We start from the raw sequence: 24835 nt of genomic DNA on the forward strand, positions 1-24835 counted from the left end.
TGTGTGTGTTGATGCTTGCGTGCGTGACACATTGGGCTTAGCAGCATCCAAAAGCTGCTCTTTGCCCTCGCTCCAACCCGCCGAAAAGCATACACACACACACACACACACACACACACACACACACACACACACACCAATGGGAGGAGGCAGGATGGATGGAATGAGGCCAGATGGATGGAAGCGACCCCGATCACACAAAAAATCTCAGAGATTTCCCGTGAATGATCCCCTATTTTTTTCTCCTCCTCTATCTTGGTCATGTGGTTTAACTTGTGTCACTTCCTGCTCTGTAGGTAACAACTGGCAGTTTGCATTCAACGTCAAGTTTTACCCCCCCGACCCCTCACTGTTGTCTGAAGATATCACAAGGTAAACACACTACATCACACTCACATAACGTAAGACCACTATTGAACATGATTTATTTACATCTCTGTGCCATTATCAGTGCATTAGCCAATAGATTTGGTGGCTAATGTTCAAGTAGGTATTGATGTATAATAATTAAAGACTTGGTAATGCAAATGCAACGATATGTTACCATTGACCAGTTTCTTACAAATAAAGAGGTGTGCTTTATTTGGAATATGCTTAATAAAGTGACATAATTTCACATAGAACAAAGAGAGCACAGTCTACCAAGTCAAAACATACTTGGCCAATATATCGGATTCTGACGTTAATACTTGCACAGTTCAACATGTCTGAAAAGTAGTAGGAAGAAGCAGAGCTTAATTAATCATACCCTTTCTCCGTGTCTCAGCAATTACTAGTTTGCTGTCTTCCTGTGTTGAACATGTTTTTTATATTCACATTTTTCTAATGTGTGCTAGTAAAATGAGTATTAAGGGCCTGATCCACTAAAGGTTTGCGTCTACTAAACACTAAAGCTCATGCACAGAAGATTGCGTCTCTTAAGCAAAATAGTGCAAATCATTTAGCGTGTTTGTCTTTATGTATATGCAGAATTTATGCTGATTATTAATACACACCATACTAGGAGGAGATGAAAATATAATAATTTCGGCCTCACATTGTGATTTATCAAGACTAAAACTGCTGTGTTGCGTCTATATTTAGCACCTCTAGAAAGTACATGCAAACTGGCATAGTTAAGCACAAAGATATACGATCAAGAGAGAACACTTCATTTATGTTCCAGATGCACCATCACAACAGCAGCGCCTCCCAGAGTACACCTTTGGCATGCTAAGAATAGATTCTGTTGTCTATATTGCCCAAAATAGGTGGTTCACGTTATATTTGTCTGCTGCATATTCCACAACATATCAAAACAGCCCAGGGTGGACATTTGGAGCATATGATGTCATGAATGTGGAGTGTCCCCGTTGTGTAGAACATGTAAAAAAAACTAATTTAAATAGGGCAGTCTGCACCACTTTTGCACTTGTTATTAACTGTACAAGCAGTCTTAGTAGATCACCCGCAACAAGCTCACTAACAGTACTCGCAATTTTTTTTTACTTTGTACATCCTATTTAGTGCTTGTTATTTGGATCTTAGTAGATCAGGCTGTGACAGTCTCTCGCTGTCGTCCGGGTTCTCAGGACCATCAAAGATGAAATGTTGCGGCAGTTCTAGACTTTATTTTATTTTTTCAAATAAAACCTCTCAGTCTCAGGTTGCTTTGCAGCTCCTCTTCCCTGCTCGCTCTCCGGTCCCCTTTTCAGCCAGCCACGTCTTTGTTGTCGGCGTCTTGCCCTCGTTCGCTCCTCATGCACTGCTGCGTGTCTCGCTGGCTCTCCACCTCCTTCTGCCCCGTCGTTCTCGGCTGCTGCCTTCTTAAACACCGCGAGGGGATCAGCTGAGTGTGACCAGGTGAACGATCCCCGCACCTGGTCACGATTGCCGCGTCACTCTCGGCGCGCCCCGTCTGGCCGCTTGCTCGCCGTCCTCGCCGCCATCTTGGAGCAGGCTTCAGCGCAGCACGCCTCGCCGTCGGTCCTCCGGCCCTGCCTCCCCACACAGGCCTAAGGAGTAAGTAAGTGTAAGTTCTCTTCATAATTTTGGATAAATAATCTCTCAAGGTAACTTTTCTAACACCCCCTTTTTAAAACTCAAAAGGCCAGAAGTCTTTCATTGTGTTTGCCCAGTGACGAGATCCCATGTTAGAGGGCGGCCACCCCTTTTAAGCCTCCTTGTCAGCAAGTGTCCGTTCCTCTGCTTTTTTTTTTCAAAGAATTTCCTCTTGTGTAACCAGGATCCAGAACCAGCACCACAGGCAAACGCATGCAAATGAATCCCCGTTGGGGTTGTCTGAATCCCGTCAGTCACTTTAAGATAATGAATTCCAACAAATTTAGATGTTACATAACTGACTTTGGGCTCGCCATATCAAGGATTAGTTGAAAGGTTATCCAGACCCCCACCCCCAAAAAAAAATCAACAAACAAAGAAGCACTACAAATGTTTAATCCTCCGCCAGATGATGGTGGGCTTCAGGCCTCCTGAGAGGAGGAGGAGATGCGGATGTTGTTATTGGTTAGAACGATGGAAAAAGACTAAAAAAAACTCACATTTATTTTTGTTAAGAGATTTTATTTCAAACTTCAAATGTTGCAGTTTGATGCATTATAAACATACAGTAAACCTTGCCTTTTTGAACACTTTTTATGCTGTGTGTACTGGAGGTGCTGGAAAAAAATGGACGCACATCAAATCGTGATTCTTAATAATTACAATTCTGAATCGATTAAAAAGATTCAAGAATCAATTTTTACAAATACATGTTTTAGGGCATCTAAGCGCATATTTGCTGCGCATATACATTACGTCATACATCAGTAGACAACGGGAGGTTTTGTAACCTCTATCTTGTATGGAAAAGGTTTTAGATAAATTTATACCAAATAACGTATTGAGAGTATCGATATAATCGAGAATTATGTTGAATCATGAATCGATTCTGAATCAAATAGTCACATTGAATAGTGAGTTGTTGTAAAATTATCATTCCTACTGTTTACTATACCACACATGCTAATTGTAGCATCACAGGCGTGTATTTATCTACAGTAGTGCACAGAGCACACAGAGGAGCAGGTCAGCATATTCTACATATTTGTGGCCTAAATTAAGCATTTTTTCAGTCATAAAAATGGCTATCCATCCATCCATCTTCTTCCGCTTATCCGAGGTCGGGTCGCGGGGGCAGCAGCCTAAGCAGGGAAGCCCAGACTTCCCTCTCTCAGCCACTTCGTCCAGTTCCTCCCTGGGGATCCCGAGGCGTTCCCAGGCCAGCCGGGAGACATAGTCTTCCCAACGTGTCCTGGGTCTTCCCTGTGGCCTCCTACCGGTCGGACGTGCCCTAAACACCTCCCCAGAGAGGCGTTCGGGTGGCATCCTGACCAGATGCCCGAACCACGTCATCTGGCTCCTCTCGATGTGGAGGAGCAGCGGCTTTACATTGAGCTCCCCCCGGATGGCAGAGCTTCTCACCCTATCTCTAAGGGAGAGCCCCGCCACCCGGCGGAGGAAACTCATTTCGGCCGCTTGTACCCGTGATCTTGTCCTTTCGGTCATGACCCAAAGCTCATGACTATAGGTGAGAATGGGAACGTAGATCGACCGGTAAATTGAGAGTTTTGCCTTCCGGCTCAGCTCCTTCTTCACCACAACGGGTCGATACAGCGTCCGCATTACTGAAGACGCCGCACCGATCCGCCTGTCGATCTCACGATCCACTCTTCCCTCACTCGTGAACAAGACTCCGAGGTACTTGAACTCCTCCACTTGGGGCAGGGTCTCCTCCCCAACCCGGAGATGGCACTCCACCCTTTTCCGTGCGAGAACCATGGACTCGGACTTGAAGGTGCTGAATCTCATCCCAGGCACTTCACATTCGGCTGCGAACCGATCCAGTGAGAGCTGAAGATCCTGGCCAGATGAAGCCATCAGGACCACATCATCTGCAAAAAGCAGAGACCTAATCCTGGCCACCAAACCGGATCCCCTCAACACCTTGACTGCGCCTAGAAATTCTGTCCATAAAAGTTATGAACAGAATCGGTGACAAAGGGCAGCCTTGGCGGAGTCCAACCCTCACTGGAAACGTGTCCGACTTACTGCCGGCAATGCGGACCAAGCTCTGACACTGATCATACAGGGAGCGTACCGCCACAATCAGACAGTCCGATACCCCATACTCTCTGAGCACTCCCCACAGGACTTCCCGAGGGACACGGTCGAATGCCTTCTCCAAGTCCACAAAGCACATGTAAACTGGTTGGGCAAACTCCCATGCACCCTCAAGGACCCGGCCGAGAGTATAGAGCTGGTCCACAGTTCCACGACCAGGACGAAAACCACACTGTTCCTCCTGAATCCGAGATTCGACTATCCGGCGTAGCGTCCTCTCCAGTACACCTGAATAGACCTTACCGGGAAGGCTGAGGAGTGTGATCCCACGATAGTTAGAACACACCCTCCGGTTCCCCTTCTTAAAGAGAGGAACCACCACCCCAGTCTGCCAATCCAGAGGTACCGCGCCCGATGTCCACACAATGCTGCAGAGTCTTGTCAACCAAGACAGCCCCACAGCATCCAGAGCCTTAAGGAACTCTGGGCAGATCTCATCTACCCCCAGGGCCTTGCCACTGAGGAGCTTTTTAACTACCTCAGCAACCTCAGCCCCAGAGATAGGAGAGCCCACCACAGATACCCCAGGCACTGCTTCCTCATAGGAAGACGTGTTGGTGGGATTGAGGAGGTCTTCGAAGTATTCCCTCCACCGATCCACAACATCCGCAGTCGAGGTCAGCAGAACACCATCCTCACCATACACGTTGTTGATAGTACACTGCTTCCCCTTCCTGAGGCGGCGGGTGGTGGTCCAGAATAGCTTCGAAGCCGTCCGGAAGTCGTTTTCCATGGCTTCCCCGAACTCCTCCCACGTCCGAGTTTTTGTCTCCGCAAACGCTGAAGCCGCACACTGCTTGGCCTGTCGGTACCTGTCCGCTGCCTCAGGAGTCCTATGAGCCAAAAGAACCCGATAGGACTCCTTCTTCAGCTTGACGGCATCCCTCACCGCCGATATCCACCAACGAGTTCTAGGATTACCGCCACGACAGGCACCAACTACCTTGCGGCCACAGCTCCAATCAGCCGCCTCGACAATAAATAAATAATAAATGGGTTATACTTGTATAGCGCTTTTCTACCTTCAAGGTACTCAAAGCGCTTTGACAGTATTTCCACATTCACCCATTCACACACACGTTCACACACTGATGGCGGGAGCTGCCATGCAAAGAGGTGCGGAACATGGTCCACTCGGACTCAATGTCCAGCACCTCCCTCATGACATGTTCAAAGTTCTTCTAGAGGTGGGAATTGAAACTCTCTCGTGACAGGAGACTGCCAGACGTTCCCAGCAAACCCTCACAATGCGTTTGGGCCTGCCAGGTCTGTCCGGCATCCTCCCCCACCATCGCAGCCAACTCACCACCAAGTGGTGATCAGTAGAAAGCACCGCCCCTCTCTTCACCCGAGTGTCCAAAACATGAGGCCGCAAATCCGAAGACACAACTACAAAGTCGATCATGGAACTGCGGCCTATGGTGTCCTGGTGCCAAGTGCACATATGGACACCCTTATGTTTGAACATGATGTTCGTTATGGACAACCTGTGATGGACACAAAAGTCCAATAACAAAACACCACTCGGGTTCAGATCCGGGCGGCCATTCTTCCCAATCACGCCTCTCCAGGTTTCACTGTCGTTGCCAATATGAGCGTTGAAGTCCCCCAGTAGAACGAGGGAATCACCCAGGGGAGCACTCTCAAGTACTCCCTCGAGTGAATCCAAAAAGGGTGGGTACTCTGAGCTGCCGTTTGGCGCATAAGCGCAAACCACAGTCAGGACCCGTCCCCCCACCCGAAGGCGGAGGGAAGCTACCCTCTCGTCCACTGGGTTGAACTCCAACGTGCAGGCTCTGAGCCGGGGGGGCAACAAGAATTGCCACCCCAGCCCGTCGCCTCTCACTGCTGGCAACGCCAGAGTGGAAGAGAGTCCAGCCCCTCTCGAGAGAACTGGTTCCAGAGCCCTTGCTGTGCGTCGAAGTGAGTCCGACTATATCTAGCCGGAACTTCTCCACCTCGCGCACTAGCACAGGCTCCTTCCCCCCCAGCGAGGTGACGTTCCACGTCCCAAGAGCTAGCTTCTGTAGCCAAGGATCGGACCGCCAAGTGCCCTGCCTTTGGCTGCCGCCCAGCTCACATTGCACCCGACCTCTATGGCCCCTGCTATGGGTGGTGAGCCCATTGGTGGGGGGACCCACGTTGCCTCTTAGGGCTGTGCCCGGCCGGGCCCCATGGGGACAGGCCCGGCCACCAGGCGCTCGCCATCGTGACCCGCGTCCGGGCGAGGGAAATCTGGGTCCTTCGTTTTTATTTTTCATGGAGGTCTTCGAGCTGCTCTTTGTCTGATCTCTCACCTAGGACCAGTTTGTCTTGGGAAACCCTACCAGGGGGCATAAAGCCCCCGGACAACATAGCTCCTAGGATCATTGGGACACGCAAACTCCTCTACCACGATAATGTGGCAGCTCAGAGAGGAGTAAAAATGGCTAAATATCCAAAATTCGAAAAATATCAATACAACAATACTACGGCCCAAAGATGAGATCAAACCAATCAGAGCCCTCTGTTCAGTATCATGGCCACTTATTGGTTCAGCGTCAGGCAGCATTAGTATATTGGCATTAGTATAGTTGACTATCTGGGTGTTATTTCATATGTAGAGGGCTCTCATAAGGTTACATACTGTATTTAGAAGGTTGTTTTATGGAGGTTTTATGCACTAGCTGAAAATACAACATTTCTAATGAATAATATCTACTTTGTGTAATTAATCAGGCCCACAACCAATTAACAGCGATAAACGTGGGTCTACTGTATGTCATTTGGAATATGTTTGTTTTGATTTTTAACTTCAATAATGATTTGGATTGCATGAGAAAGTGGAAAGAGACTTATAGCTCATTTTTACAACAGCGCAGGGACACCAACAATGATGTAATATTGCTAAGCAACAGACTACTGCAAAAATATCACATTGACGACAAGTTGATTGTAAACAACAGTATGACAAGTGTAACATGCTAGCAACAGCTGATTAATGCGACCAACATTTTAAAGCGCCTGCTGAGCTCTATATAGCTGGATGTGGGCCACTTATGATGCTTCAAATCCTTAAAAACGATACCAATAATTGACAAATTAGAGACCCTGGCAGTTATTGTTTTTTATAGACCACAACACCCCAGTGAAATAAGCAACACGCTGGGTCAGTAAGTAGAGGTGTTAATTGGAGCTTTTACGGTTTGCACCATCATACACAATTAGAGATATGTTGTGGTTGTCTAGAAGAAAGCGTTTGCAGTTTCAGCTTTGATCTTCTTGCAGAAACGATTCTGCCATTAAAGGCACAAACAATAACATTTGCACGAAATAACTGGCAAACGTCTCCTTGTCAAGGTACCTGTTGTGTCTGCAGCTACGTGAAGATGTGGCGTCAGGTCGACTCCCCTGCTCATTTGTCACTCACGCTCTGCTGGGCTCCTACACGCTGCAGGTACAGTGCACGTGCACGTAAATATATATTGTGTGACCCCCCCCCCCCCCCCCCCCCCATTTCTGGGTCTGCAGGCAGAAATTGGTGACTACGAACCCGACCAACCTCGTCCTCTGGACTACATCAACCAGCTGACTTTTGCCCCCAATCAGAGCAAAGAGATGGAGGAGAAGATTCTGGAGCTCCACAAATCCCACAAGTGAGGCCCTGCTAAAAAAACACTTGAAATACAAATTAAGACATGTAAAATGAAATGTACTTGCAGGGGAATGACACCAGCACAGGCCGACTGCCAATTTCTAGAAAATGCCAAGAAGCTGTCCATGTACGGGGTGGACCTGCACCACGCTAAGGTACGATTACATCCACCCCCGCTACTCTGCGTTGACATTAGCACAGCCTCTTAACTAATGTGTGTGTCAGCTGTGCAAACATTGACCAGAGGCCATGGGAATAGTACTCGTCTCCCCGCTGGGATGGCAGCCCATCAGCAGGCGCGTTCCCATGCAAGATGTCCACGGCATGGGAGTCCTTTAAATAGAAAATGGAGGACAGTCACTCACGTGACGAGAACAGTTTCTTGATAAATGGAAGCGATGGGTGCATTTTTTATGACCTTTCTCAGTTAAACAAAGTACTGAAAAGCAGAGATCAATGAGCTGCTAACAGCACGGCAAGGCCATGTGTGTGTGTTTGTTTGTGATCTGTGTGTCTTTTATCCCACTTATTGCCACCCCCCTTCATTAGTTATTCTCATGTGTTAACTTAGGCCCGGTCTTCAATACCCCACTGACCAATACCAGATGGCCTTGGACTTAAAAGCTTTGCTAGCCGTTAGCCTGTCTGCTAACCGCGTTACGTTGGATAGTACATGTTTCTGCAGGAATCAATAGCTGGTACTTTACGCTCAATAATTTTAATGCATCAATTTTGTCATTGCAGGACTGTGAGGGCGTGGACATCATGCTGGGAGTGTGTGCTAATGGACTCCTGGTCTACAAGGACAGGCTGCGGATAAATCGCTTTGCCTGGCCCAAAATACTCAAGATCTCCTACAAGAGGAACAACTTTTACATCAAGATCAGACCTGGAGAGGTGTGTACTCTGTGTGCTGTAACCTCTAATGGACAACACGAAACGCTGCTTGAGCTACGATTGGATCTAAATCCCTTTTCCCCACAGGAAATAATGGAAATAAGAATGCTCTGTTCCATGGTCAAACCCAAACGATGTTCTTTTCAAAATCCAAATTCAAATCCACTTTATTTGTACAGCACTATTAACAATCAACTTGTTTCGAGAGTGCTGCACATAAGAAACTATAAAAAGTAATGTAATCAAAAGCATTTAAAATAAAAATAACAATATATAAAATAATCAAATCAATTAAAAAGTAAAAAGAATGACATAATAATGATAATAATAACATTAAAAATAAGTAAAAGGTCAATCAATAAAATGGGATAAAACAATAAAAGACACAGAGGACCTCACAATTTCAAAAAAACAAAAGTGGGTTTTAAGACGAGACTTTACACATTAAACAGTGAAGGCCATTCTGACATGAGGGGGCAGAACATTCCATAGTTTAGGGCCCACACCAGAGAATGCCCGGTCTCCCCTAGTCTTAAGTCTCGTCTCAGGCGCCACAAGTGTGAACTGGCCCTTGGACCTCAATGAACAAACTGGAGCATAAATTTGGATGAGGTTCGTAATGTACTTTGGGGCCAGTCCATTCAAATCTTTAAAAAAAGAGTAACATTTTTAAGTCCTTTCTAAAACAATCAGGGAGCCGATGCAAGGAATTTCCACAGAGTTCTGGACCAAAAGTGATTTACAGTTGTCAAGAAGTGATGAGATAAAAGTTTGCATGACCTGTTCAAATTGTTGAAAAGACAAAAAAGATTTGATCTTTGAAGAAGATGATAAAAACTCGATTTTTTTAACAATGCCTTTGATTTGTTTGTCTAACTTAAAACTATAAGGCTGAAAGCTGTTGGATGTACAGAGCTACTAAAAAAAACCCTAGTCTAACAGAGGGTCACTGTTACTGAGCAGCACAACTTCAGTGTTTCCCTTGTTTAAAACAAAAAAAAAATCTTTAAAAAACTTTAAGTCTAGGGAGAGACGTGAGATAAATAGAGGAACCACTACCCCAGTCTGCCAATCCAGAGGCCCCACCCAATCAGGCTTTGACGTCTTTTAAGCACTCGAGTAGATGTTTCAGGGCGGTACGGTCATTTTCAGAGATTGGAAAATATATTAGGCAGTAGTCTGCATAAAAATTATAATAGATTCCATGCTTTTTAAATATTTCACCAAGTGGGAGTATATGAAGGGCAAACAGGATGGGCCAAAGAACTGATCCTTGGGGGACCCCACTGGATGAAGTAGAGTCTCCCAATCTTATACAGAGTGTTTTAAGTAACACTGTGATGTCTTAACTGTCATATAAATGTAAAAATAAGTTAACTGCCGTTATTATTAAAACAGAAAAAACTGATCAACGGTGTGGAGGTTCCATTCCGCTGTGCACTACTTGTCCCATGCATTCATTGTGCATCGTTATTGAAGCTAACTAGTTTTGTTTCCTTGTTCCTGTAAAGACGGAGCAGTTTGAGAGCACAGTGGGATTCAAACTCCAGAATCATCGCTCGGCCAAAAGGCTGTGGAAGGTCTGCGTGGAGAATCACAGTTTCTTCAGGTAAAAAAAAACATTCAGAACTACTCTACGAAACATAATTGTGATGTACCACTTTCACGGCTGTCCATTTAATTTCTTAGACTAAACGCTCCAGAACAACCTCCCAAGGCCCGTTTCCTGACTCTGGGCTCTAAGTTCCGTTACAGCGGACGCACACAGAATCAAACGCGCATGGCGAGCACCCTCATAGACCGCCCGGCGCCCGCTTTTGAACGCACCTCATCGAAACGCATCAGCCGTAGTTTAGACGGAGGTAACACACACAGCAGAATGCACTACATGTTTCACTGTCTGACCAGATAAAGGAAATAGCTGTAGCTTTGTTCCGGAAATAGTTGTAGCTGTTTCCTGTGACACAGAGGAGAGGAAAGAGTATAAAGAAAGAAAATAATTGAGTGTGTTGTAAATACAACACGCGCAATTTAAAGATTTTATAGCAACTAGACAAACATATTTGTGTTTAATCTTATTTAATTGTGTATTGTAAAACAGCACACACATGATAAATGCTGTTTCTAGCTCTGACTATTCCTGTGTGACACTACCCCCTGCTGGTTTCCATCATCCACTACAGTCTTCTTTATGTTTTTAATGTCTGTGTTTATTGTGTGTTTTGCTTTTTTCTCAGCTCCAATGATCAGCATAACAGATACCAGCAGGGAAGCTGAGAACGGACACGAGCCTCATCTGGAGCTCCACTCTGACTCCAAGGTGTGTTTACCTTCCATGAAATGCAGCGCACTAATCATCACGAAATGCACTGAAAAGAGTGTTGGAGTCATCTTGTTGGAAAGTCTATTTGTAACATTTTTGTGTGTGTTGAAGAGATCTGTACGAGTCGGGCGGTTTGTCCCCATTTGTAGGTGGATTGCAACATGAGACAAGAACTACACACTTGCCTCTAAAAGTGTGTTGTCATGTTGTCAATGTCAATTTGTGCTGCAGCAGCCTTTACCAGTTCAGCCTGGCGAGTTGGCGCCACATTTCTTAGCACAGGCGCAGGTTGACTGCATATACATTATACATATTGTTTATGCATGCCTCTTGTCTAAGCCCCCTCTCCTTTCTCACTTTTAACACTTTTTCCCCTTCAACACACACACACAGCCCAGCATTATTTCCACACTTCTGTTATAGGTTTTGACAGTAGTCAGGTTTCCATCCATGTATGATGATACACTTTATTCTATTTTAGATTCCTTTTAATTATTTTTCTGAGGTGCACTATGTAATAGTGTATTAGAAGGGAGTTTGCCTTGATGCTTCAATTAAGACAGTTAAAAGTAATTTTACGAAGCCCTACACCACATGCTAAACAGTGTGTGCAAACTATAAAATTGCATGTACCATTAGGTGGTGTGTTGCGAGTGATCTACTAAGACTGTGTTTACAATTGATAACAAGTGCAAAAATTGGCCCAGACCGCCCTATATAAATGAAGTTTTTGCGTGTACTCAAGGCTTTCACCTTGGAGACACTCATTTACAATCAGGTTGTCGTGCTCCTTCCTACCTGTGGCATTTTGTTGTTTTCTGAGCATTTAAACGGCAGTCCCAGTGCACCTTCAATTGAACCCCACTTTTTTAGTGCGAGCGTGCGCTGGAAATGCAGTGCTTATTACACTAGTGTTTTTCATATATATAAAAAAAACAACATAATTAAAAAACACCAACAGACACCAAAATGCATCAATTAAATGAATTTTATTCAGAAAGAGTACATAGGACTGAGCTGTAAAGCGATCACCTCCTTTCTCACAGCCATTTCTGCGCAACTCCCCCGTTTGCACATTCTTTCAAGGTGTACTAAATATCGACGCAAAACAGCAGCCGCAGAACTGTTTTAGTCTTGATAAATTACACAGCATGTGCTAAATAATTATCCATTCATCCAACTATCTATTTTCTTCCGCTTATCCGAAGTCGGGTCGCAAGGCAGCAGCCTAAGCAGAGAAGCCCAGCCTTCCCTCTCTCCAGCTACTTTGTCCAGCACTTCCCGGGGGATCGCCAGGCGTTCCCAGGCCAGCTGGTAGACATAGTCTCTCCACTGTGTCCTGGGTCTTACCTATGGTCTCCTATCGGTTGGACGCATTCTAAACACTGCCCCAGGGAGACATCCGGGGGTGTACTGACCAGATGACAGAACCACCTCATCTGGCTCCTCTTGATGTGGAGGAGCAGCGGCTTTACTCTAAGCTCCTCCCGGATGAGAGAGCTTCACACCATATGTAAGGGAGAGCCCCGCCCCCTTACGGGGGAAACTTATTTTGGCAGCTTGTACCCGTGATCTTGTTCTTTCGGTCATAACCCAAAGCTCATGACCATAGGTGAGAATAGGAAATGTAGATCGACCGGTATATTTAGTGGTTTGCTTTACGGCTCAGCTCCTTTTTCACCACGACGGACCGATGCACGGTCCGCATCACTGCAGACGCTGCACCGATCCGCCTGTTGATCTCACAATCCACTCTTCACTCACTCGTGAAAAAGAACCAGAGCTACTCTTACTCCTCAATTTGGGGCAGGATCTAGTTACCCTTTTCCAGGCGAGAACCATGGACTTGGACTTAGAAGTGCTGGTTTTCATCCCAGTCGCTTCACACTCTGCTGCGAACCAATCGAGTGAGAGCTGAAGATCCTGGCCAGATGAAGCTATTAAGGACACATCATCTGCAAAAAGCAGAGACATAATCGTGCCACCACCAAACCGGAACCCATCAATACCCTGACTGCACCTAGAAATTATGTCCATGAAGGTTATAAACAGACAAACAGAGCAGTCCTGGCGGAGTCCATCCCTCACTGAAAACGGGTCCAACTTATTGTCGGCAATGCGGACCAAGCTCTGAAACTGATCATACAGAGATTGGACCGCCACGATCAGGCAGTCCGATACTTCATATTCTCTGAGCACTCCCCACAAGACTTTCCGAGGGACATGGTCGAATGCCTTCTCCAAGTCCACAAAACACATATAGGCTGGTTTGGCAAACTCCCATGCACCCTCAAGGATCCTGCCAAGATTACAGCGCTGGTCAACAGTTCCAAGACCAGGACGAAAAACCACACTGCTTCTCCTGAATCCACGGTTCCACTAACACCTGAATAAACCTTACCGGAAAGGCTGAGGAGTGGGATCGCACGATAGTTGGAACACACCCTCTGGTTCCTATTTTTTAATAGAAGAATCATCCCAGTCTGCCAATCCAGAGGCACCACCCCGGATGTCCACGCAATGCTGCAGCGTCTTGTCAACCAAGACTACCCCACAGCATCCATAGCCATAAAGAACTCTGGGCGGATCCTTGCCACCAAGGAGCTTTTTCATTACCTCAGCAACCTTAGCCCCAGAAATAGGAGAGCCCACCACAGAGTCCAAAGGCACTGCTTCCTTATTTAAAGACATTTAGGTGGAATTGAGGAGGTCTTCAAAGTATTCCTTCCCCTGGTCTACAACATCCCCATTTCCCAGAGGTCAGCAGCACACTGTCCCCACCATACACAGTGTTGACAGTCTCTTCCGGATAGCTTCAAAGCTGTTCTCCATGGCTTCGCCTAACTCCTCTAATGTCCAAGTTTTTGCCTTTACAACCGCCAATGTTGATGTGTGGGGGGGCAGGGTTGGGGGGGGGGGGGGGGGGGCGGGGTTTGGTGGTAGCGGGGGTGTATAATGTAGCCCGGAAAAAAAATCACTTTAGCATAATTCAAAACTTTTAACACAAAACGACCATACAGTGCAGGGTTCCCCTTAATGTAACTGAATGTGGCGCACCGCCACGGCAAGAGCATAACCACACCTTGAAAATAAAGGTTTTTTTTTATGTGAAAACAAATTAGAATAATATAATGTAAGTGTAGCCTCCAGAAGAAGTCACACAAAGTCAGACACTGTTTTAAATTTTTTGCAAATATCATGCTAACAAATGTTATACACGATTCCAACAGGTTTTACCTCCTGTGCAAACACTTTAATCTCCATGCTTCCCCAGACACACAACAACACTTCCTCATTCTCCCCCAATCCGCTTGCAGGCATGGACGTTGTGTTTATAAAATTACCATCAAATCAAAACCACACAAACGTAAAACATTACCACCAGCAGCTCGTTACAGTATGAATGGACTTATATGTATAGCCTGTTATGTGTGCACTATTGACCGAAAAACTCGTCCACCGATAAAATACTTTATTCATCAAAAACAGCGCTGCCGAAACCGCATGTAAACAAAACGCACACGATTGTCTGGAGCATTGTCAGCATGTCTGCGATGTGGACGTAATTTTAATATACAAACCCCGTTTCCATATGAGTTAGGAAATTGTGTTAGATGTAAATATAAACGGAATACAATGATTTGCAAATTATTTTCAACCCATATTCAGTTGAATATGCTACAAAGACAACATATTTGATGTTCAAACTGATAAACTTTTTTTTTTTTGCAAATAATCATTAACTTTAGAATTTGATGCCAGCAACACGTGACAAAGAAGTTGGGAAAGGTGGCAATAAATACTGATAAAGTTGAGGAATGCTCATCAAACACTTATTTGGAACATCCCACAGGTGAACAGGCAAATTGGGAACAGGTGGGTGCCATGATTGGGTATAAAAGTAGATTCCATGAAATGCTCAGTCATTCACAAACAAGGATGGGGCGAGGGTCAACCACTTTGTCAACAAATGCGTGAGCAAATTGTTGAACAGTTTAAGAAAAACCTTTCTCAACCAGCTATTGCAAGGAATTTAGGGATTTCACCATCTACGGTCTGTAATATCATCAAAGGGTTCAGAGAATCTGGAGAAATCACTGCACGTAAGCAGCTAAGCCCGTGACCTTCGATCCCTCAGGCTGTACAGCATCAACCAGCGACATCAGTGTGTAAAGGATATCACCACATGGGCTCAGGAACACTTCAGAAACCCACTGTCAGTAACTACAGTTGGTCGCTACATATGTAAGTGCAAGTTAAAACTCTCCTATGCGAGGCGAAAACCGTTTATCAACAACACCCAGAAACGCCGTCGGCTTCGCTGGGCCTGAGCTCATCTAAGATGGACTGATACAAAGTGGAAAAGTGTTCTGTGGTCTGATGAGTCCACATTTCAAATTGTTTTTGGAAACTATGGACGTCGTGTCCTCCGGCCCAAAGAGGAAAAGAACCATCCGGATTGTTATAGGCGCAAAGTTGAAAAGCCAGCATCTGTGATGGTATGGGGGTGTATTAGTGCCCAAGACATGGGTAACTTACACATCTGTGAAGGCGCCATTAATGCTGAAAGGTTCATACAGGTTTTGGAGCAACATATGTTGCCATCCAAGCAACGTTACCATGGACGCCCCTGCTTATTTCAGCAAGACAATGCCAAGCCACGTGTTACATCAACGTGGCTTCATAGTAAAAGAGTGCGGGTACTAGACTGGCCTGCCTGTAGTCCAGACCTGTCTCCCATTGAAAATGTGTGGCGCATTATGAAGCCTAAAATAGCACAACGGAGACCCCCGGACTGTTGAACAACTTAAGCTGTACATCAAGCAAGAATGGGAAATAATTCCACCTGAGAAGCTTCAAAAATGTGTCTCCTCAGTTCCCAAACGTTTACTGAGTGTAGTTAAAAGGAAAGGCCATGTTACACAGTGGTGAACATGCCCTTTCCCAACTACTTTGGCACGTGTTGCAGCCATGAAATTCTAAGTTAATTATCATTTGCAAAAAAAAAATAAAGTTGATGAGTTTGAACATCAAATATGTTGTCTTTGTAGTGCATTCAATTGAATATGGGTTGAAAAGGATTTGCAAATCATTGTATTCCGTTTATATTTACATCTAACACAATTTCCCAACTCATATGGAAACGGGGTTTGTATATCCCAGATATACCCACGCACAGTTATTTACAAAATATGCAAATATTAAGAGGACGGTAGCGGCTTTTAAGTAGAGAAAGTCCAACTGGAGTAGCAGCGCAAAGCAAGTGTGACGTCATGCATGCTGCAGCTTGCTTTTCGGCGGGGACATCGAGCGACAGAAGTAGCGTCTCTAAACACAGGTCCATAATGACACCAAAAAAAGATGCTAGATTTGTTGTAAGTCGTTTTTATTGACAAAGTCATTAAAAGTCTCGAGACACAATTCTCAACAAAGTGCATTGTACAATATGCAGCAACAATTTAAAAATATGGCAAAACGATACAGAAATATATGTTAATATTAATTAATAAGAATAGATTTGTTTTTCAATGTATTTATACGTTTTTGAGCCTTTTTAAAGAAAATCATATGATTTTAGCAGATTATGCAAATTATGTGATGACATCATGGTGAACACATCTTCACCGCCACAGGCATTTTGGCAATCTAGGGAAAACTCTGCAGTGTAATCCTTACCTTCCAGTAAAGGTTAATCCGGTGCATACTTGTGCTGCCAATGTGTGGAAACCTGACTGCTAGCTGCACTGAGCTCTACCCTGCTGTGCTCACATTTAACCTTATTTGTGTTGTTGTTGTTGTTGTTTCACTGACTAATGTTGTGTCTCTTTCCCTTCTCTCTTTTTTCCCTTCACACACATTTGATTACTGCCATGTCACACTCGCATGCTAATCTTTGACACAAATGTACCGTTTTTTTTGTTTTGTTTTTTAAATCTTCTTTAATCTTGTTTTACATTTTCCATCTTGGCTCTTTCATTTGGTTTGCTCGCTCTACCAGTCAATCTTCATGTTTCCTTTCTCCTTCTCCTCTTCATCCTCGCTCTCCTCCATCCCCCCGTCACTCGACTCCATTTCCGAGCTCGACCACGGCTTGTCCGACATCTCCGAGGACGGCGATCTCGCAGACGATGCGGCTGCCTTAAGCGACTGTTTAGAGCCGCCATTAGTGGGCATCGAGCACCTTGCAAACAAACAAAGCCCTCCCCCCTTGTCGCCGGTCACTCATTGCCCCCCGACACATGCCTCAGAGCTTTTGGTTACGGAGGAATGTAATGAAATCAGAGCGTCGAGATCACCGATCTGGCTGAGAGGCGTGGTCAAGTATGTCTTTCTAGTGCTCGGGTTTTGCTCGGCGTTGGGACGCACTAAGCTCACCAAGAAGCGATTTGTAGTTCTTACACAGAGGTTACGTTTGTTTCCCCTCACTGTGTCACAGTCAGCTAACAAAGTTAAGGTTTTTATAATCACCAAAGCTAAAAGTATGGCTGCCAGCGCCGCTGTGGCAAGATTGCACCAACTTGTAAGCAACCTGGGGTCAAAGTGGATTCAGTTACGTGAGATGTTCTCCTGCAGTCTGCAAGCCAGGTTGGGCAGACAACCATGTTTGCCTCTCATCACTCGCCATCATCCCCCTTTTTCGGCCCTTTGTGACCGCCCCGCTGTGCCCTCGACCCTCTGGTCCGGCTCCCTAGGCGAATCTGTGCAGCGCCGCCTCTCCAAGCCCTCCCCTTTCCTCCTACCCTGCCTCCTAGTTGTCTTCTTGCTGGCCGTGATGTTGACAGCGAGCCGCTCTCTGCTCCTGGCCTTAATTTTGGCCACGCCCCTCGGCCTGACTCTCTGCTATCTGGAGAAGCTGGTCTCCGGCCGACGAAGGGCTGTGACAGAAAAGGATGGGTTCAAGCGGGACACCTTACTCCTCACGAACACACAAACGTCCCCGCGCGTCAGGCGTCACACGAGGACGCAAGAGATGTGCGACCCTGCGGCGTGAAGCGTCCACACACCCACCACTTTTATTGTTTTGACCCCCTGTATGTCACCCACCTCCCCTGATGCCTCCATCTCTTGATCCTCGTTGGTCCCTTTTCCTTTTCCAGCCCACGCAGATGTTTAGAAATTTACAGAACATAGGAACATAAATGTTATATTAATGAGATTATATGTATTATGATTGAATAGACAGATAATGTACAGAGAAGATTTACAGTAAATACAATTATAAATGTAGTGAGAGAGCACATACAATACAGTATTTTCTCTAAAAGTAGCCTCTGCTCTAATAGATGCCGTGCCCCAGATAATTGCTGGCTGCATGGTCCACAAGTCGTAAAAAGAAACCTTCTATAGCCGCCACCATTTTTAGTGATAACATTTTGACTTTTACAGTGCAGCTATAGATACAGTATATTCGAGTAGAAGCTGCACATGGCAACAAATCATAGCTCAGCGATCACGTTTTTGGCACTTAAAAGCATACCGTCACCCTGTTAAGATCATCACCTAACTCATTTTTTCAAGTTTTTCAGGATACATAAAAAACTTCACCAAAACTTAACATACTTGACATAGACCATTATCTTAAAGGGGTAAAAAAAAAAATCACATAATTTGATCAATTGAGGACAGAGGTCAGCAGCACACTGTAGGCGACTTTACCATAGGTGGCCGGTGTCATGAGGAGATGATTTAGGCAAATTTTGACAAAAAATGACTTAGGCAATTATTTTAACAATGTGACGATACCCTGCTTACACACGCTTACACACAAACTGATTCATGGTAGTGTATTTATTATCCCTGGCGAACTACATTGTTGCCGTCCCACATACTTAATATTTTGCACATTTACATTCTGTTTTTCTGGAGTGGACCTCAGATAAATCGATGCCTTATTTGAATCTTTTAACAGCATCACGAACTTGCCGACAAGCCCATTAAAGCCTTCAAACATAACGCAGCGTAGGTTTATACAGTCAGGACATTCTCTGCTCCCTAAGGCCAAAACTGATACTAACTTGAGACAACGGTTTTTCCCATTATCCATTTCACTCATCATTCACTTTCTTGGTGCCGCTTCATTATCTTATCTATCACCATTGCTACGGCGAACGCTACCAAAGGTTAAGGAGGTGGACTTGAGTCCTGGCAGTGTGGAAGCCACGCCCGCCCAGGTCTGTAGTGGGTTGTCTTTACCCAGCATGCTTTGCTTGCTGAGTGTTGAAAAACATGCGACATGAAGTTCATGTTGGTGGTCCAGTGGATTTGGCTATATGGCGCTAGCCTAATGACACAGAATCACATTTCCATCAGATCAAGTCTGCAATCTACAGGGATTTTAATTACAAAATTAAATCATTTGTCCTCATTAGGGTTGTCCCGATCTGTAACGATATCAGCAAAAAAAAAAAGTATTGGATTATATCGGCTCACATCTAAACTCTCCAATATAAGCTATGATACAAGTAGTTCTACTTATGTAAAGCTGGATAGCTAAAATCCAAATGTCCTCCAAAAAGCACAGAAGGGGTTTTTTTTCTTGTATTTTAGTCAAGTCATTTACAAAAGGTAAAGATGGTAGGCTATAGGCTACTAGGAGGCAGCAGCTACACAACAGCTAAGCACACAATAGCACAAGCTAGACGTAGGTAATATGTGTCCTTAATTAAACAATTTTGCAGTCTAAAACAGCACATTTGTCAATATAAACAATTATCAAATAATTATAGTTGCGTATTAATTACACATACAAAGTCTGGAGAGCAAAAACAAATAGAAAGAATCTAGTAACTAACGTGTTGGCCTCCTACAATTTACTTCATGAGCTTAACTTCATTATTTATTGTGGAAAATCGGTGTCGCCAAAAACAATTACCACTTCACTTCAACTTAAAGTACTTAGCTTTACTTGATCAATCTTTTTTGTAACATTTCACACTACAAAATAAAAGTATATAAGATTTTTGCTGATATTGTATCGGATCAATATCAGTATTGGCTAATACTCAAGGCTCCAGTATCAGTATAGTATTGGAAGTAAAACAGTTGTATTGGGACAACCTTAGTCCTCATATTTAAAGTGTACGTTTGAATAATTGCCTCACATTTGAATTGCAGAATGGACCTGATGGTAAAAATCACTCCTAAAAGTGCACTTTGACCTAGAATCTTCTGTTTGAAGCGTTACTCTGGGTTTGCATACTGGTGTGCTTTATGTGGGTGAAAGCTGTGTGGTCTGTTTGTAAATTGCTGTCCTTTGTGGTGGTTTTAATGTTTTTTTTATTTTCTTTCTCAATCATGTTTGTTTTGTCATTAATGAGATTTTATTGTAATACTTATAATTTTTATATCATTATTATTATTATTAATAGTTTATTTAATTAACATTTTTAAGCACATTAACTTATTTTTCCCTCCCCCATTTCTACTTTTGCTGTATGTCCGTCCTCCAGAGTCCAGGGAGAGTGCGGGGGGATAATATTTATGTGAGGCACAGTAAATTGATGTTAGAGGTTTGTACTGGCGTCGTGTTTGATTGCTGAAGCTGAATCAGATCAATCTATCGCATATTTCTGTGTGCAACCGACGCCATCGGACCTGGTCACTTCTTTCCTTGCAGCACTCTCAAGCTCTTGTTTGCATGCCCACCATCTTTATCCGCATCCGTTTTGTTTTTTGCTACTGCTGCTGCTGTTGTTGTTGTTGTTGTTGTAGTTGTGGCATACAATGGTACAAAATTCACACAGCAGCCCTTCTGACAAGCTAAATTATATACGCACAGGTGTCAATACACCCACATTCAAAGTATTTGTATGACCTTATATACCCTCTTTAGTCAGTGTACAGCTTGTATGGCAGTATACATTTACTATCTGCTTAAAATGAGTAATCATACATTTAGATATCCATACATGTCTAAATAGGTGACAACACAACTATTGGCAAGGAACAATTATTCCACTTACAATACTTACCTTAACGCAGTAGTTCTTAACCTTGTTGGAGGTACCGAACCCCACCAGTTTCATATGCACATTCACCGAACCCTTCTTTAGTGAAAAATTATTATTATTATTTTTTTTTGTTCAAATTCAAGAAAAAGTTATGTTTTTTTTACTAGTGCACAAAATGAACCGTGCATGAACATCACCTTGTTCAAAGAACAAAACCAACACAGTGCATGAACTCACAACAAATTACACACCTGCAAATCAGATGGAAAATTAGAGGGAACATTGTTTGGGGGTATCCATAATACATAGACTTAGACTTCCTTTTTATTGTCATTCAAATGTTAACTTTACTGTACAGATACGCCGATAGGGAGAAGTTTTTATTTACACGATTGATTGATTGAATGAAACTTTTATTAGTAGATTGCACAGTACAGTACATATTCCGTACAATTGACCACTAAATGTTAACACCCGAATACGTTTTTCAACTTGTTTAATTAAGTCGGGGTCCACGTTAATCAATTCATGAGTCTGGTGTGTCTTGACCGCTGCGGCGGAGGCTCTGCCGAACCCCTGAGGCCGACTCACCGAACCCCTAGGTTTCGATCGAACCCAGGTTAAGAACCACTGCCTTAACGTGATGGATAGATTGATATAAAGCTAGATATTGAGGTAGATAGGTAGATATACATTATATTTGAATAGATGAATAAATATATATTTTATTGATCCTATGGGGCTTCGCAAGTGCTACGGGCACCACGGAGCTGTGGTTCATTGTGGGTAAACAACAAGGAGAGTAACATAAGAAGCACAGACACCTACATGACAAGTCTCTTAATGAGGAGGATGAAGGCGATGGGGTGTCTTCTTTACACTTGAACACATGTAACAAGGTGTGTAACATGTTCTAATCAATTCTATTTAGTGTTTAGCCTGTGTTAGATAACAATAATCATGTAAAATGTTAACACTATTTGGACATGTTGACTGGATAGAAATATATACAAGCTGTACACTGAGTACTGTACTCTAAAGCAGTGGTCCCCAACCACCGAACCGCGGCCCGGTACCGGTCCGTGGACCGATTGGTACCGGGCCGCGGCCGCACAAGAAATAAAAATAAATAAATAAATAAATACATTTTATTTTTTTAAATTTTTTTTTTATTAAATCAACATAAAAAACACAATATATACATTATATATCAATATAAATCAATACAGTCTGCAGGGATACAGTCCGTAAGCACACATGATTGTATTTCTTTATGACAAAAAAAAAAAAAAAAAAGTTTATTAACCCCCGCCACCCACCCCCCACCGGTCCGTGGGACAAATTTTCAAGCGTTGACCGGTCCGCAAGTACAAAAAGGTTGGGGACCACTGCTCTAAAGTATATCCAAGTTTGCTTTTGTGTCCCTTGAGAGGATGTCATAATACAATAGTTGCTAAAAAGTGAAGTGTGGTGACTTTAGTTAGATACTGTACACCTGAAGGTAGTTCAAATGTACCATCAAGGTGCTTCTACTATTGCACAATTGAACAGAAGATGAATGGCTGCTCTGTGGCCAGACACGTGCATGAAATGTGCATGTGGAATGCTGTTTTAGGCCTCAGTGTTGATTATGCCGTTGAAAGGTTTTGCCTTGCCTAACCCTGACTAACCCCGCCTCCACAACGTCCACACGGAAAGCTCCCTCTTCCTGTTTTAAGATGATTGTGTGACCCGTGTGTTTTGGTAACATACTAAAACCAACTCATGCAACATTGGGGTGATAAGAGTGTGGAGACATGATCATGGACATGTAGGTCAAGTGTCAACACACTCTTTGTCTCACTGAATCAGAAGTAAGTTCTTGTGATCATATGACCCAACACCTCCATGTTGTTGAATAGTCATGCTGGTAAGACCAAGTAAGGAGGAAATGGAGTTGCCTTGTTTTACTGTAGCCACACACACACAGACCTACACACTTTGCATCGAGACTCAGTGTATGGCCGCAGTGAAACATGGAGTCCTTCTTGACATCTTAATTGACAGCCTAAAAGGGGTGTCCAAAGTGTAGCCCGGGGGCAGCTTGATCTTTTTTCTATTGGCCCACAGAATATTAAAAACGATACAATTAAGCAATGATAAAATGCCTGTTAAGAATACATACTAAAGAGCATAAAGGCATAATGTAATGACAAATGGTTAAATGTTAAAACATATAATTAAGGGTGTCCCGATCCGATATTGATTCAGCAAAAAACAAGTACGTGATTATATGTGCTAGCATGTAAAATGTGTGATATAAATTCCGACACAAGCAATCCTGCAGCGTGTTTACTTGTGCAAAGCTGAACAGCCACTTAACATCTAATTGTCCTCCAATAAGCACACAGGGTTGGTATTTTCTTGTATTTTAGTCAAGTCTTTTACAAAATGTAAACCTGGTAGGCTACAGGCTACTACGAGCCAGCAGCTAGCACACAAGATAGACATACAGTATACGTGTCCCTAATTGAACAATATTTCAGTCTAAAATATCACATTTGTCAATATAAACAAGTATCAAATAATTATCGTTACATGTTGCTTACACATACACAGTCTCCAAGGAAGAAGCGTATTGGAAAGTATCCAGTAACAAATGTGTCTGCATCATTCAACTTAAAACATTATGAGCTAAACTTAATTTGTTATGGTAGCCATTATGTGTCGTCAAAAAAACAAGAAGCATAAGTACATTCTAGAAACGTAATAATAAAATAAGTTACTGTTTTTCTTACCTATCAATGTTCTCTGTTTGACAAATTTCACTTAATCAAACATTTTGTAACATTTGACACTACAAAATAAAAGTATGTATGACTCCTGCTGATATTGGGGTGGTGTGACTCGGATGGTAGAGTGGCCGTGCCAGCCACTTAAGGGTTTAAAGTTTGATCCCGCTTCCGCCATCCTAGTCACTGCCATTGTGTCCTTGGGCAAGATACTTTACCCACCTGCTCCCAGAGCCTCTCGCCTTGGTTTAAATGTAACTTAGATAATGGTTTTCACTATGTAAAGTGCTTTGAGGCACTACAGAAAAGCGCTATATAAATATAAAGCACTTCACTTAATAAATTGTTTCGGATCGATATCGGTATTGGCCAATACTCGAGGCTCCAATATGAAATGAAAAAGTTGTATCGGACACTCCTATTAATCATAATAATAATGTTATTACACTTTGCCACTTACTGTACGACACAAGGCTGACATGCAGGCTGCTTTTTCTGTAATTAATATGTTAATGTTATGTAAATTTATACAACATCTTATCAGATCAACATGGGTTGCTTTTAACCTGCTAACAAAATAAAACATCAAAATGGCAACAAATCCTCAGACTTTTAATTTAGCCCTCGGTGGAAGAAGTTTGGACACCCCTGACATGAGAGTTCCGATGACCAAACATTCTCACCCGTCCCTCTCTCTGACCCCATCCCTTCCCACCTGTCCTCCCTTACTTCCCTTATCCATTTAAACCTAACCTCCTCCTTCTCCTTCCTCCACTCACCTTTCATCAGGACCACGATAAGACCCAAGATGAGGTACTGAAACACCAGGCTAGCGTTAGTGAGCTAAAGCGCTCCTTTATGGAGGCGTCGCCCCCCTCCCCTCCTCAGCTCAACCTGTGGGAGAAGCATCTCACCTCGTCTCCAGCCACAGCGACGCGTGTCCAACAGCAGACAGTGGTACGTCTTGTCTGGGGCCTCCTCCTTACCTTTCCATTCTCTAGCTCCGTTCACATGCTGTGTAGACGAAGGGATGCGTTGTGGTCGTTGACCGCAATAGATTCCTCGTTATTTATATTTTTATTCCATGTTAATGTGTGTC

The 24835-nt window shown here is 43.7% G+C and overlaps 1 protein-coding gene across 15 annotated transcripts in view; it reads left to right on the top strand.

Moving 5' to 3' along the window:
• epb41l2 (erythrocyte membrane protein band 4.1 like 2) overlaps positions 1-24835 on the top strand; it is a 103743-nt gene that overhangs the window by 66595 nt on the left and 12313 nt on the right. For 10 of the 15 annotated variants that reach the window (XR_009825925.1, XM_062045094.1, XM_062045096.1 and 7 more), the window contains 10 exons: positions 297-372; positions 7501-7597; positions 7672-7796; positions 7863-7950; positions 8540-8692; positions 10204-10301; positions 10382-10554; positions 10930-11012; positions 20465-20524; positions 24526-24693. Coding sequence is in view for 14 of the 15 variants with exons in the window: in XM_062045094.1 (XP_061901078.1) it covers positions 297-372; positions 7501-7597; positions 7672-7796; positions 7863-7950; positions 8540-8692; positions 10204-10301; positions 10382-10554; positions 10930-11012; positions 20465-20524; positions 24526-24693 (1121 nt within the window). In the remaining variant the exon portion in view is untranslated. Of the gene's footprint in view, positions 1-296; positions 373-7500; positions 7598-7671; positions 7797-7862; positions 7951-8539; positions 8693-10203; positions 10302-10381; positions 10555-10929; positions 11013-17013; positions 19039-20464; positions 20525-24525; positions 24694-24835 lie in introns of those variants that run through there. The other 5 variants (XM_062045106.1, XM_062045107.1, XM_062045098.1 and 2 more) reach the window with 4 other exon arrangements.

The sequence above is a fragment of the Entelurus aequoreus genome, linkage group LG04 (assembly GCF_033978785.1).
Source record: "Entelurus aequoreus isolate RoL-2023_Sb linkage group LG04, RoL_Eaeq_v1.1, whole genome shotgun sequence".
Lineage (NCBI taxonomy): Eukaryota > Metazoa > Chordata > Actinopteri > Syngnathiformes > Syngnathidae > Entelurus > Entelurus aequoreus.